The following is a 16,324-nucleotide window of genomic DNA, read 5'->3' on the forward strand; positions in this document are numbered from 1 at the left end:
TTTGGCAACGTAAGGAAACTCAATATGGAAATAGAATATCGAAATGAAGGGTCTACATGGTAGCCAGAAACGTTATGCAGATCGAGACAATAAGGATTCTATCAACGAAACATACTATAAAAATTGTTACGGTGATTAAAAATAAAAAGTAACGAGTAATAACCTTGTCAGCCTCGAACGTCTGTTTGAGGCGACTCATGGTAGCTTGAAGCTTCCTCCACCAAGTGCGCAGTTGTACTCCATGTTAGGAGCAGCTCACGGCAGTTTCTGAACCGGAGCGGGCGGCTGAACTGAGAAATTTGTTGTCGGCGCTACACCTAAGATGGCAGCTCCACTACGAAACTCGGTAGCGTGACCCTAGTAAGGCAACCCAAACACAATCCTACTACGAACAATCAAGGAAATTCGACTCGGAACATTTGGCATGCACAAAGGCGACGAAATAAGAACATGGAATGGATGCTTGGATACTTGGAACTGCAGATCACTGAATTTCGTGGGTGGCGAGCGGGTGCTTCTCGATCAGTGAGAACTCCGATAGTATGGCATCGTGACACTGCAGGAGATCTGTCGCATAAGCGAGAAGGTGTGGGGGATCCGTGGCAGCAAGGCCAAATTTCACCAAAGTGGTGGATCGAACAATACGGTGAAAACGGTGTATGTAGTTATGGGTAGGATGCAGGATTGCGTAATGGACTGGAAAGGAATCAACGAAAGGATGAGTATGTTAAGGATAAAAGATCGTTAATTCAACTACACCATCCTGAACGTGCATGTCCACACGATGGTAGACCCGAATGACGGGATGGAAGCGGTCTATGTTGTCATCGGGAATATGAACGCGTAGATTGGCAGGAAAGTGGTGTAAAGACCAGTGATCGGGCTCCATAGCCTGCACATCGATATGAACGATAACGGACAGCGATGCATCAACTTTGCAGCTTCACGAGGCCTGGTAATCAGAAGAACTTTTTTTCCCGCAAAGGTATCCACAAAGCCACCTGGTGATCACTTGCGCAACCTTGAACCAAATCCAACATATGCTCATTAATGGCCGGTTTTTCTCGAACATCACCAACATACGCTCCCTACTTGGTGCGGGTATCAATTCGGATCATTATCTAGTAGCAGTACATGAGCGCTCAAAGCTATCGACGGTTTATACCTCGCGACAAATACGTCCGTCTTAGTTAAACATTCGGCAATTAGACAGCCCGCGAGTTACCGAGAACTGCGCATGCATACTGGATGAAGCTCTACCTTCCTTTGTGGAGCTAGGTGCTTCGACCCTGAAAGACGGATGGAATCAGATACGCTAGGCTATCAATGAGACCGCAACCGCGGTGCTACGTGAAGAAACCTAGCGTGCACGAAAAGATTGGTTTGACGATTGGAGAGTACAAAAAGAGGAGCTTGGAAAAATTATCTAAGCATTGCCACGAGGGAAAATTTGATCAATCCTCGACGAGCGCGGAATAAGTTGACTACGATCCTGAGGAGGAACAAGCACCAGCTAGAAGAAGAGCTAGAACAACTATTCCAGGCCAATGATACACGCAAGTTCTGGTATCAAGGTGTGAGCCAATCTAGTAAAGGATACAAACCGCAATCTGATATGAGTATGGACGAGGAAGGAAACCTGGTCACAAGCGAGCGCAAGGTGGTGAATAGGTGGCAGCAGTTCTTTGATGGATATTTCAATGGCGATATAACGGAACGAGACGTAACAATGCCTACAAACGATAACAGTATGCTGGCTCCCGATCTCGAAGAGATCCAGTGAGAAATCGGTCAGCAGAAGAATAATAGAGCCGCCTTTCTAACTCCCGGCAGAAATCAAGCCATTCGATGTTCAAAGTGACTTTTAGCATGGGTTTATTCTCAGGCCCCTCATTTACCCTTCCTTAATGCTGCATTCTATGTTATGTTATATAAGGCCTATTGACAGTGCAAAATGAGACCCTTATAGTTAAATGCACTGGTGTGCAGTGCCAGGGATGGCTATAATTGGGGACAGCGCTATCATGTGGAACAAGGTGGGTAAAGTAGAGAAAGCATTGAAAGAAGGGTAAAACCCAATTACACACAAGCACGCATGAAATTCAATAAGCATATCGCTCACTCAATAGCGATTATAGCAAATAAATGCAGTGCAGGTAATACAGCAAACACCCGGGCGATATCACAATAGATCTAACTATACTGGTCGCAGTGATGAGTTCATACAAAAAAAAAAACTCCCGGCAGAACTCTACAAAACTGGCCAAGAACCGCTAGCAACGGCACTTCACTGGATAATTTCGAGAAATTTGGAGGAGAAGAAACTACCGGAGGAGTAGATGGAAGGTGTGGTCTGCCCCATTTACAAAAAAGGATGATCGGCTAGATTGCTGTAATTAACGCGGTATTACACTGGTCAACGCCGCCCACAAGCTGCTCTCCTAGATGTTGTTCAATCGTCTATCCTCAATAGCAAGAGAACTTGTAGGGCAGTATCAAGCGGACTATATGGGGGCCCGTGTTACTACGGATCACATTTTTACTCTCTGACAAATCCTCCAGAAATGTCGGGAGTACAACGTGCTCACGCACCCTATTTTCCTGAATTTTAAATCAGCATAAGATACAGTTGAACGTGAACAGCTATGGGAGATAATGCATGAGAATGGTTTTCCGCACAACCTGACGCGGCTGATCAAGTCCTGTCGAATCACGCAGAGGAGATGGACTGTTCTGTATATTATTCCACATCGCTATTGAAGGTGTTATCCGGTGATCATCGAAATTAGTGGAACTATCTACAGCAAATGTGCCCAATTCCTAGCATTCGCAGATGACCTCGACATCATTACCAGAAACCTTGGAACGACGAAGGCAATCTACGTTAGACTAAAAACCGAGGTTACGAGGATTGGGTCACAAATTATTGCGTCGAAAACCAAATATGTGGTAGAAAGAGGCTTCAGAGAAAATAATGTTCGCCTCCCATGGACAGTGGCTATTGACGGCGATGAACTGGAAGTTGTTAATGAGGCTATATATTAAGGATCTCTAGTCACTGTCGACAATAATAAGAGTAAGGAGATTCGACGTGTGCCAGCTTGAAGTTGAGCCTGCCTTTCCTTCCGCAATACGTTTCAATCAAGGAGTGTTTGCCGGCACACAAAACTGACGAGATGCAAAACTCTAATTAGACCGGTAGTCCTCTGGATTTGCGACTGTATCTTTTCTTACGAAAGACATACTTACACTTGCCGTATTTGAATGAAACGACTATTTTGGACGGAGTACAAACGGAAAGCTGAGAGTGGTGCACAGATGCGTGCCACGAGCCACGAACTGTAGGCAATGATTAGAAAGATTCCCATCGTACACCTGGCAAAAGTTGAGAGACTACGGTCACCCACGTTGCAAGGAGGCCGGCCGAATGTGCTGTGAACTCCGCTCTCTTCGAGAACCCCATCGGCACCCAGGAAATAGAGGGATGCTAGATGGATCGACCAGTTTGAAGGCGACTACCTATGTTGAGACGCTCAACGTATTGGCTACGAGTAGCCCAAGAAAGAGTACATTGGGAGAGAAATTGTTGAGACGGCAAGATCCACCCGGTTCTCTGCTAGAAGTAGGCAGTATGATCATCATATATATTATTAACCGATTGCCTAAATCCACTAAAAACGAGTTAATTAGACAAAAATATTTTACGCGTTTCATAAATTGAGACCAATTTGCAGCATAGTCTGCCGACACCCGAACTGGAGAAAATTAGGAGTACGTAAATACATCTTTTTTTTTGGTTTTTTTTGGTCACCGTGTAATTTTCTTATCAGATTTAAATTGACTCTTTTCGGTTATTGATTATTAAGTAAAAATTAATTAATTAAAAATTAATTAAGTAAAACGATAGCGGCGACAAGTTTGAATTTAAATTATAAGTTGTTTGTCATAAATTTCTGAGGATGGCTGAATAAAGTAAGCGGAAACGCTAACAATGCTAAGTTAATTTAATAATTCACCGAAAAGAATCAATTTATCAATTTGTCTATACGTCAATTTCTTGATGTGATGTGATCAAGGCGGTGGTAAGAATGTCATTTGCGTCAATTTCAGTGAAGCCGAAATAATTAGTCCAGTGATTCAAGTTGACAGCTCTTTTTTCAGTTCAATTCGCTAAAGCCCTCTTCCTGCGGAAACATTATCTCCTCGACATCTCTATCTTGATCTACAGAGTTTGACAGTACCCCCATTAAGTATTGTATTGTATTGTATTGTATCCCAAACAACAATCGCCGTCGCATTGATTTTCTATTAAGTGATTTCCCGCCCAGTATTTTTGAGGTTTCAGATTTAGTCACGGACAAATGGCGACGTGCCGGGGAGGTCGGGAAACATCTAGTAAAATCAGGGGGGATCTATCTGTAAGGAATAGTGAAAGTCACATGTAAAGGGGCAGGTGAATATAAACAAATGTCGCTCTTGCCACTTTATTTCTTACCGATCTGATGCCCCTGCAGGCTTATGTAGCTTCCAAAAAGTTACTTAATTTTGTTTCATTTATGCTAAAAGGGAATTAAATGCTTTACCGCGATCAAAACAACACAAACGACAACAGTGCCGCATGTTCCTGTCAACTGCATTAGAAAGGAATAGAGTTGTGAGTCCCCTGGCTCGAAATCATTCATACACCGCACCGTTTGGTCCGTGACAGTACAAACGTCATGGACCAAACACCATCTGCGGTAAGAGAGAGTTACACTTTACGTAATCGAATCGCAACAACAGAACATTTACAGATTTTAACTACAAAAAAGCTTACAGTAACGACGCAAAAAATTACATCGGAAGCTGTTAAAAAACAAATTTATTTTTCTTTGGGTTGACAGCCAGTTGCAGCTGTCAAACTTGCATAGAAGACTGTTTTCATCGAATTTTAAGGTTTCAAAGAGGTTGGTAGTGGTTGGTGGTAGTGGAATAAGGACTCTTTGTATAAAACAGATATTTTTGGGTAACTCAAAAACTAATCGAAAGAGAAGTTTTTGACTCTTCCATAAAACATTAGGCAATAAGACTACTACAAATATTTTATCAAGTTTTTGTCCTTCCAGCGTTGGGCAACTGAACGGGAAGAGAATGTTTTAATCGAGCAAAACTAACGCATTTTTACCTAAAGTTTAAACGTGAAAACCAAATCTGTTCTTGCTTTTCATATATATGTTATTGTTTTCCATGCGAAAACCTACGAAACAAAAAAATGGCGATTTTTGCAAATTCTATTGTTTGAATTTCCATTTGTGGTGTTAGACGCGTTGACACTCCGTACGCTCATTTTTCGAGTTCTTTAGACTGTAGAGCCCACAGACAATTGGTTTTATTAAAAAAATATCGACTTACATCCCACAAATTATTTGTCCTCCGATTTTTGTAGCCAGTATCAAAAACTTTAAAAATAATTTGCAATGGCCTAATAAGACCACCAAAAACTATCTATAGTAACACTAGATGATTCAAGGCGAGACGGCCGTAGGCTGCGAGAGTTGCCGGCGACCCGCCGTTAGAAGGTAGCCGCCCCGCAAAAGTCACCTCTGTCTAGGTTTATTTGTTTTCCTAGGTCTACTGACCTCTATTACTTTCCTTCAGTTGGGTCCAAACGAGCGAGAGCGAGTAAGGAGAGGATCACCCCGGCGAAATGTTATACAATCACGGCGAATATTGCTATCCGCTTTATCACCTGCTTTCTGGCTAAGGAATAGAGGGAGTTGTTTTCTACTTTACTGTGAGGAAAAATTGCAAATTTGTATATTAAACTACCCATGCTTTCATAGTTACCTAACTGCCAAAATGAATCATCCAAAGTAGAACTCCTCAGTGCAAAACTCGATATTGCGACAAAGATCATTCAAGATTCATGATTTATGTACAAAACAATTTAATTTGTGGCAACACGAAGTTTGGCGGGTCAGGTGGTATTTAATAAATTTTAAGCAATTCCGTTGGTTTACAGCATGTGCGCATTTAATTTCATCGTAAATATTGATATGACAGGTTGATACAATCAACGCGCCACTGAAATTTTGCAATTTTCGAAAACTGGTTGTTTTCATAAAATAGAAATATTTAGTTAGTCAAACTCAATTTCTAGTAAAATCGTTTTAGTTGCTTCCTGTGACAGGAAAACCGATTGATAATAACTTTCTCTCTGCAAAACACTTACTTTGATTAATTTTTGTTTGCGAGCTAAAACAAAATACTAGAATATGGCAATATGACTTCGCATAGAAAAATGATTTTGGTGTTGAACTTTAGCATTCTTGACAATAGCAGCAAAAAAAACTGTTTGGTCAGGGTGTTACTGTTTTAATAGGTCTATAAAACTAGCAGATTTATTGCGGTTTGACAAGCAACCGTGATAAGATCAATTCTGATTGGTGCGCCATTTTGTATTGCTACGCCACAAGTTTATAAGAGACGTGGTGCAGCTAACCAGTTTTAACGTGGTAATATAAGCAACCACAATAAATTTGCTTTATTAACAGTTTTATTATGGTTTTCTAGCTAGCTATAAATGTGTTTGGACTCGTATTTTGATATTGCACAATACCACAATAAAACCAGAGGTAATGATTAATACCGCAATAAAATCTTTATAAAATTCAAGTAAAACCAAGTGGCTTTAGAATTGTTACTTGGGCGCAGACGTTAGTGCGTTCTTTCCGTCCCATGTTTGACTGTTTTGTGTGGGTTGTTTTGATCACTTATTCGCAAGAACTAGAAATAGAAAAATTACAAAATGACAAAAATATGCATTGTGAAAAAAAGCAGTCACTTTTTTGCTTCGGAAATGTCGCGCATTTCCGCTTACCGCAAAAAATCCATTTAGGTTACAAGGAAAATCAAGATAAAGAAGATAGAGATCAAAACAAACCACACAAAAACTTCAAACCAGAAGTGAGGTTAGATGCCGTGCAAAGGTTGCTAAGGCTGCACAAAATCTATAGTAGTTCTATCATCTTAGACTCGAAAGCGTTCCTGCTATTTTTTTTAAAATGTAACGAAACTTTTAAAGTGCAATTAACCTTAACCTTCAGTCTTTTTTTTTGCGATACAAACAGTTTCCTTGTAACGGGAAAAAGTCTTTTATGATTCCGGTGTTCTAAGAGGGTAACAAACGAGTGGTTCTATTAATTACAGTTTTCCTAGTATTTACATTTACTATAATTTTTATAATGCTAAACTCATTAACATGTGCCGCAAGCAAAATAAAGTCTTGGATTATAATCGTCTTGAGGACTTGATCCTTCTCCATCGACAGACTTCACAGCCGGTTATTAGAGTATAAGACAATTATGGGGCTAGTGCAACGATCCCAGTGACTGTAGCTGCAACACCCAGCCGAGATTGGAACATACAACAACCGGCTTGTTAGATAAGCATTGTACCTCGAAGCTATCTGGGCGAGTGCCGAAAAGTAATATTCAAAATTAATCAAAACTACGGAATATAAATACCCCGTATGCCCTCTATTGAACTGCAGGTCGAAAAGTTCAGCATCAAGCACAGCCCACATCTTGGTCAGACAGCTTTTTACCTGGACAGCACATTAATTGTACCTCTGTTTATATGCAAAAATTCGTCATACAGCGGCAGAACAAAACCGGTAGCGTGTGCGTTGTCGTACACGCAACCGTCCCATGAGAGTGTCCGGTCATCGTTGGCTGATCATTAGCAGAGTCACCCGTCACTGCGTTGGGTCCGGGTCTAGTTCGGAGGACCAGTCTCAAAAGCGCACGCGACGCTCTCGATCTCGACGTACCTGGTAGCTCGAGGTGACGTTGGGCGTAATTTAACGTTCTTGTTTTGACACTTGCCTTGTGCATGCGCCGGTAATTATTCATCCGATCCGAGAAAGATTCTAATAGGAACAAGCCAAAGCTGAGGTTACTTACCGATGCAACGACCCCGGTAGGCAACCGGAATGGCCCGTCCCGTCAGGCAGGCCTTCTGCTTCAGTTCGCAGATGCTCCGATAGGTGACGCCGTCGGTGCCGCAAACGACGGACTTGGCGGAAAACGTTCTCGATTCGGTTGGACAGTCTCGCGCACAGGTCACGCAATGCGGCGTCGAATGCTGATCCTCGACGCAGTACTTCCCCTCCGGACACTGGACCAGCCGGCAGGTAGCTGTGAAGTGAAATGGGTCTGATTAGGATACTGGCGGCGCTTTGGCAGGAAACACTGTTATACAACTACACTACGGACGGCGTGCATGATGAGTTTAATTTTCTGGCGGCCAGCAAACATCGTCGGTTCGCGCCTATCCGCGAAGCGAAGGTGCCGACACAGACCGAGTCGTGTTTATCTGTTCACGGCTAATTATTTAATTTAATACTCGATATCCACCACGCGACCGAAATAAATTTCGGTTTATTTTGCAGTGACACTGGGAAAATTTTATTTTTTTAGATTGCTAAACTTTGGCTTTTCGAGTGTAGTGTAGATCTTCAGATTAATATTTAACTGATTAATGGAACTCCATGAATTATTTTTCATAGTGCAAAGACTCCCTGAGCAACTTGTCTGCATCATGCAAGATTAATGTTGAATTGTTTCACATAATTTGTGAGCATGCGATACGTGGTTAACAACAAATTCATGTACCGATAGGCATGGTTTCATTCTCATTCATCTTTTTATATGTTTCTTTTTTACTCACCATATTTTTAAATTATATTTTATTCTTACATGTGCGCTACTTACTTTGGCAATGTCCCTTGTAAGCAACGGCGAGTGTTGTGCTCTCCTGTCGACAGGCTCGCTTCTTCAACTGACACTCCGTTTTGTACGTTTTGCCGTCAGTACCGCACACGGGATTATAAAATCCCGTATGTTGCTGTAAAAGAAATTAAAAATAACATATTAATCATTAGTATCTGGGGTGCTTACTGATGTCGATAGACTTAGTACCATAATTTCATTTCCAAAGTCGAAATCGGTTTCTCGCATGCGGCTTCTCCTAGAATGGGGAACCTCACTGACGAAGAACGCATCCTCCAGAAACTGTGGCCGCCTGCGAACCCGTGGATCTCCGACGGCGATGGTGCCGTTGTCGTTTTCCGGACTCAACCGTAGCAACCTTGGTCTGCCAAAGTCCCTGCTGTGCTGGTGGGCAGTACGCGGTGAATCCTCGTGAGCTCGATGGAGTGAAAGCGTTCGGTTGTTAACGTTGCTGCCAGTCGTCGTGGTCTTGCGGTTCCGATGTCGTAGGTTTGCTGTACCGACGGAGCTGGTTATCAAAACCGGGGTAGCATCGGAGCGGCTCTTTTTTGCGTAGCCCTGCGGAAGCGTATTGGTTTGCATGGGACTGTCAGCCATCAGGACTAGCCGATCGTTCGGGCGAACGCAACCCGTCGACTCAACTTCCTCACTTGTACAATTCACGTTCGAACGATCGATTCGGTTTCTACTACTCACTAATTTCACAGATTCCAATAAATTATCCTTATGCTTAGAGTTAGCTAGCTTACCGTTATTATTTCTTTGGCTTGACGCTTTCTCACTTAGGCTAGTTTTTACAGTCCTTGTTGAATGGTGGGATCGGGACGGGTCATCGCTTGGTACCCGAATACTCCGCTTATTGTTCGATCCCCCGAGTTGGATCGACGGAGCTGACCGTGACTCGGCAGTACGCGGTCCGGTCGATAAATACTGTCTTCGGTTTCGTTGGCTTACACTCAGATTAATCACCTTGATATTCTGCTTCGGCAGTTGCTTGGCCTGTTTGGGGGCCTTACAATTCGGTGCACAGATGCACTTCGGTCGGCCCCTCTTCATAACGCAACGTTTGTTGGGACCACAATTGGCGTTCTCGCAGCTTTCTGTGGGAACAGGAAAGTTTTTCGCTAGAGATTTACTAGGTTAGATCTATTCTACAGTCGTGCTAAGAACCAAACAAAAACCAGTGGAGGGTTTCACATCGAACGGAACGGCGTAAACTACTCCCTCCAACTGGCGTCGCTTACCGAGACAGGACGAACAGTCCATTCCATCGTTGAAGGCATTCACGAAGAAGATCTGCACGTCGGTGATGTCCCGATCGGTGAACCCGAGCCCGGTTCCGGCCTGGCAGCAGCTTTCCCGCGTCACGTTGCGGGTGAACAGTTTGTTGCACTTGCCGGTGCTCTCTATGCGGCGGAGCCAGCAGGTGCCGGCTGAAAGAAAAGGAAACGTCCAGAATAACTAGATTAGATCAGGGAATTCAAATTCGTTCTAAAATTATATCGAATTGGTGAACGAGTCTCCAAAACCGGCGAGACATAATAAAGACTCATATGTATAAATTTGCAACTATTATATCATCACGCGGCGAAAGAATGCAGTTTTTTTGGAAATGGCCTCAGTTGATAATGATTCGGTTGATCTCAAATTGATTACAATTAATAAAAAATCAATTACATTCAACTGCCGCCCACGGCCTGCGGCCTACGGCAATAAACCGCTGCCGCTTTTGCTGCTGCTGCTGTCGGAATCGTTTATAACTACCCACCTTCCAGAGCGCGTTCAATTAGCCGCCGATTCAGCAGCCAGCGCGCGGGGGGAACTCCGGTGTAATTGGAGCGCACTGCCGACAAACGACCGCCAGTTGCCAGTGCAGTCGTGTGACGTAAACCGAACCGAACCGATCACCGTAAAGCGCGTGAGTGCATGTGCATCGGGTGTGATAATGCACGTTTCAGCTGAGTAAAGGTCTTTGGGTTACAAACGGCAAACAGCCGCTGCCGCCGGCGACAAGCTGACAGTCAGTCAGTCAGTCAGGCAGTCAGTCAGTGATGATGCCGATGTTCCGCCGATCACGGAGGAGACGCACGGTCTGCCAAGGTTAATTGTTTGAAAAATGAGATGAGCGATGTCAATTTGCTACCCTACTATGCACGGATCGTTAGCTGTGCCAAGCCGCAGGCACTTGGGTCGGTTAACTACTTTGGTTGGGAGACTACTTTTGAAAAAGGAAATTTAATATGAAACTCGCGTTTTGCGGTAAACGCTGGGAATTGTTTGATAAATTACTTTTGCTGACTAAAACAGGTTTGCTACATTTAATTACCAACTAACAAGGGCGGTAGCTATTGTTAATTATTTAAAAAAAAACTTCTTAGAAAAAGAGTCGACATATGTTTAAAATCTATTTAATTACTTTGTTAAATTAGTCTCTCCACAGAGTTTGACTATTGCAATATATTATGCATCAAGTAGTTTAAAACAGATTTTATTAAAAGTATCTGTTCATTGTCTGAAGATATCGCAATTGAACGTAAAAGAAGAAACAAGCGGATGCATCAGATAAATACATACATACACACAAATTGATTAGATCAATTAATTTTATTAGATTTAAAACTTAGGATTTGATTTTGAATGCACTCTATAATGTAGGACGTAAAATAAATTGATTTAAGTAGATCAATACAGTTTGGACTTACGAAATTAGCTATACAGGGTGAGTAGTAATAACTGTCAGTGTTTTTTGAATGTGTTTAATTCAAATGGGTTAATCACAGATGTGTATGCATATTGTTCGTTTAGAGTGTATTTAAATGTCAACACACGGGTCAGTCCCGGTGTAGTGGTTAGCATTCACGCCGAGGACCCGGATTCAAATCCCAACCCCGCAGAATTCACGAATGACCCAAGCTGTTAAAGTGACTATAATCTAACAAAAAAAAATGTCAACCCCCCCGGAACTACCGTTAAGTATTACTTCGGGGGGAGGCTGTATCTCTGCACTGCTCCGTACACCTGCCGCGACGTGTGCCGATCCGGATATGGCGGCTGTCATAATGTCCATTCCTTCACAGCCACCCTCGCAGGATTTTTCGGGGATGCTTGATGATACTCCATGTTGCTAGATCTTCCACTTTTTCTGCCTCTATCGAGACATGTACCGATCCAGAGATGACGACAATCATGACTTCCATCTCCTCACAGCCACCCCCGTAGAGTTTCCGTAGAGCTCAGAACTGCTCCGTCGAGTTCGCCACTTCGCTTCCACTTCACCTATCGAGACGTGCGCCGATCTAAGAATGGCGACCTAACCTACATGACTTCCATCCTTTCACGGCCACCCTCGCAGGATTTCTTACTATGATGCGCGTTGGTGTTTACTCAAATAATCCCCGGCGATAGATTTATTCTACTCCGACAGAGATTTCCCCGGCGATGGAATGCTTCTACAGCTGCTTGCACTGTGTCGAACTCGCCGATACCGGATCGCTGCTCGTTTCTCCATTTACGTTGCAGCTACGACAGAATTTGTGTCACTGCTTCGCTAACGGCATTCCAAGTGGCCACTTAACGACACATTTCGGTGACAATATTCTCCGCGGAAAGAGTGGGCATCTCTCTTCGTGCTGCCTCGAATCTAGGACAGTCGAACACTACATGTTCTGGTGTTTCATCCACGTTTCTACACTCCGGACAGAGGGTGACCTCGTATGTCCGAACCGATATGGATACTGTCTGAAGCAACCGTGACCAGATAGAAACTGCGTCAGGTGAAAGTTAACTTCTCCATGCTTTCTGTTTACTCACGTCGAGAGATTCGATATTAGTCTGTGGGTCCATCTACCGTTCACGGCCGTGTCCCACTGTGACTGCCACTTGACCATTGACTCCACTCGCACCAGTTTCCTTATGCCTCTGGTTTCCTTCCGCCTGTAGCACTCGCTGACCTCCTCCAGGATTATGTCTACGGGAATCATTCCGGCGATAACGCATGCTGCCTCCAACGAGATAGTCCTGTAGGGGAAGGGCGGTAAAGACGGACACCTTAAGTTAAAGACTCAATATCTACTCAAATATAACTGTATTGATCGCAATTTTCGTACAAACTGAACCTTTAAGTCCCTGTCTAATAAAGTTGCAACGTGTGCCAGAAAATTTCTTCCAAAATCTATGCTTTTTTAAATATTATAAACATTATGTATAAATCAGAGTTTCTGCGCATGGGCGGGAAAGACGGACACTTGATATGGGAAAGACGGACACTAGCAAAAAGGTGTCACGCGTCGTCGAGTTATCAGTATTAAGAAAGATTAACATATTTCATCATGTATTTAGGAAAGAATTGGTTTGGGAAAACCCCCTTCCCGATCCCCCCTTTGAGCGAGAAAATAAAATGGTTCCCTTCAATATTTTAATTGATGACGAATTAATCGTTTCTAAAAGTTGGCCTATTCCAACTGTTATAAGACTTCTGGTTACTTTTACATATATAATATGTAAGTATTTGCAATGTTAAATCGTTGTTGGGCAAAATGGGTTCAAAATCTATATGTCCGTCTTTCCCTACCGTTGGGTGTCCGTCTTTCCCGACTTGGATACCATTTTTACCTTTGTTATACTATAACAAAGGTTTAGGAATTGGTCGAAAAACACGAAATTGATCCGAGGCCCGGAGGGCCGAGCCACATATACCAATCGACAGGGTTCGACGAACTGAGCAATGTCTGTGTGTGTGTGTGTGTGTATGTGTGTATGTATGTGCGGGGCGCAACTTTTCTATCGCCTGTTTCTCGGAGATGGCTGAACCGATTTGTTCGCTATTACTTTTGCTTGAAAGGTATTATTGGCTAGTATATCACTATTGAATTAGTTCGAGGTCCGACATTTCGTTTAAAAGTTATAAGTAAAAACGTGAAAATTACGTGACACGATTTTCTCCGGAACCAAGTGACCGATTTCAACGATCTTGGTATCGAATGAAAGCTCTTGTTAACGCTAAATTTTTCGGGTAAATTTTATTGAAAACAAACAAGCAGTTTAAAAGTTATCCTAAAAAACCTGTTTTGACAAGGTAATAATTATCGCCTGTTTCTTAGAGATGGCTAAACCAACTTAGGCGCTATTAGTCTCATTTGAAAGGTAACATAGCCTAATAGATCACTATTGATTTGTTTTTTGATTGGACGTTTAATTTGAAAGTTACGAGCAATTGAATACAACACATTAAAATTTATAATAATTTATAACCATTTCATCTAGGATGATTTATCTAGTTTGAATTATTTTGACATCAGATTAGAGATTTTAATGCTGCAAATATATCTGCAAAATTTCAGTAGAATTGGTTTTGCCGATCAAAAGATATTAACCCTCCAACACTCGCGCCAACTTTTGTAATACGGGTTATTCGCGCGCACAATGGCCCAAAGCCAAAAAGACATGCGCACTAGAGTTTTGACTGGGAAAACTTGGTTTTAGGTTTATGGAACCTTTGGAAGAATCTCTTGAAATTGAAAGTTCTATCGTCTGGTGCAATTTAAATTTTGATTAATCCCCCTAAAAGTGGAATAAAAAAATTATTTTTCTTCAGTTTCAATATAACACATTGATGTATTCTGCAAAGTTTTAGAGTATATTATTACAAGAAATTTTGCTGAAGACAGTAACCCCCTATCTCTTCAGCGAAGCTAGAAAAATATTATTTATTGTATATGAATTAGTGAAATCAGTTTTTTATTTTAGCTCTTTTCGTAATTGTTGTATGACATTTTCATGTATTACAAAGTTGCACAAATAGTAAAAATACACAACTTTGCTGAATATAGTATACCTCTATGTTTGCTTGTTTAGGAACTGTAGAACTTTGATTATAAAAAATACCCTAATTTTGACTCCGGATTACTCGACTACCAACAGACGGATACATTTTAAACATTTTACATTATTGCTGATTGTTTTGATGCATACAGACACCATTTTTCCATATGAAGAAACGAGAGAAAATTCCAGGCCAATTCCGGTACACCTCATATGCTGATTGCTTCATTTCTGTGATGTCAGTTTATGCTGATCAATTTTCCCAACAATTTAAAGTATTAATGCATTGAATAATTTTGACATTTGGCTCATAACAAGTTTATTGAAGAATATACGTTAGTTACACAACGATTTATAACTTTATAACAATATGGCGTTCAAAAACCTACACGTGTTATACAAAATACAACAGCGTGAGTAACGGAAGGTTAATAAAAATTGATGAAATTTATTCTAGAAAACTTTATTGGTGTGAATCAAATAGGCATTACAGGAAATTATGCATAGTTCAAAAATCTATAAACTAGACCTTTACTACGCAATGTATATGTTAAAGAATAATATTTGCTCTTACAACCTACTTTTACTTGCACTTACTCAAATTATTAACAACTTACTTATCCTTATTCAGCAATTTCATGAAAAAAGGATCTATCAAAATTTATAAGTGGTCATATTTTGTTCAAATTTTGTAAACGTATTCAATTTTCAAAAATTTTATGTAAACCAACGCACTACGCAACGTTAACCAATAGATGGATTATACTCCGAAGACGTGTCGGTTTCTATCTCAAATAGCAACTAAGACCGTATAACAAAGGTTCCTTTCACCACTAGGTGGATTAAATCGGGTTTTTCAAACTTCAATAACTTTTTACTGAATATTTAAAAATTCACCAGTTTTCCAACGGATATTCAGTGAAGGGTCAAACTAACGCAATGTCGTCGGTTTAGCATGAATAGGGTATTGTCGTTATCGTCGGGCCACTGTTATGGTCGGGCCATCATGATTTTATAGTTTTAGTAACTCATGATATCTATGATACAATCATTGTAAAACTTCTTACTGTGATAGCTAACTTTTCACAATATTGTGAGGTTCAATCGTGTATTCAAAACACCCGTACTGAATTCAGTGACTAAATCTTACAAAAAAAGTTTTCTAGGCGCAATGAATTTTTCTTCAAGAAATGATTCATGAAATGCAATTAACGAGATAAATTTTGAAAATGTACGAAGTGTGTTGTGCTGCACACGAAGACTATAGAAAAATCCCCTCCACTAAGGTGTTTGGGAAGGCTAAGGTGAAATACTAGAAAAGCGCTATTTGTAAAGGTCGGGTCACTTGAATAGTCATGGTTGGGCCACCATAATTTTAAGCGCAGAAGCGCAATAATCGCTAGAGAATGTCAGTCACGTAAAATGTGATGAAACAAAGCAAAATTAATACGATAAAAACCTAGATTTTTGTTACTTTTTTTCATTGCAGTTGTACACTTCGGAAAAGACGATTGTAGCAATACTGATTTTACAAGATCGCCAAAATTTCGCAAAAATGCAATTAAAAATAGGGTATTTGTACCTATATGAGTCGTTGTTCACGGAATTCATTCTTTTCATGTCTCTATATAGAATTTCAATACGTATGTCTTAGATTTTCTGCGGTGGCCCAACCCGCACAACATGGCCGGACTATGACAACATTTTTTGTCTTCACGTAAATGCCTATAACT

General features: G+C 41.4%; 1 protein-coding gene across 1 annotated transcript in view; it reads right to left on the bottom strand.

The window, feature by feature from the left end:
• LOC128734096 (uncharacterized) overlaps positions 1 to 16,324 on the bottom strand; it is a 143,599-nt gene that overhangs the window by 46,949 nt on the left and 80,326 nt on the right. Inside the window, exons 2-5 of the mRNA XM_053828110.1 lie at positions 10,016 to 10,204; positions 8,961 to 9,871; positions 8,754 to 8,886; positions 7,944 to 8,177 (exon numbers count right to left, since the gene is read on the bottom strand). Coding sequence (XP_053684085.1) covers positions 7,944 to 8,177; positions 8,754 to 8,886; positions 8,961 to 9,871; positions 10,016 to 10,204 — 1,467 coding nt within the window. The remainder of the gene's footprint in view (positions 1 to 7,943; positions 8,178 to 8,753; positions 8,887 to 8,960; positions 9,872 to 10,015; positions 10,205 to 16,324) is intronic.

Source organism: Sabethes cyaneus, chromosome 2 (assembly GCF_943734655.1).
Source record: "Sabethes cyaneus chromosome 2, idSabCyanKW18_F2, whole genome shotgun sequence".
In the NCBI taxonomy this organism is placed as follows: domain Eukaryota; kingdom Metazoa; phylum Arthropoda; class Insecta; order Diptera; family Culicidae; genus Sabethes; species Sabethes cyaneus.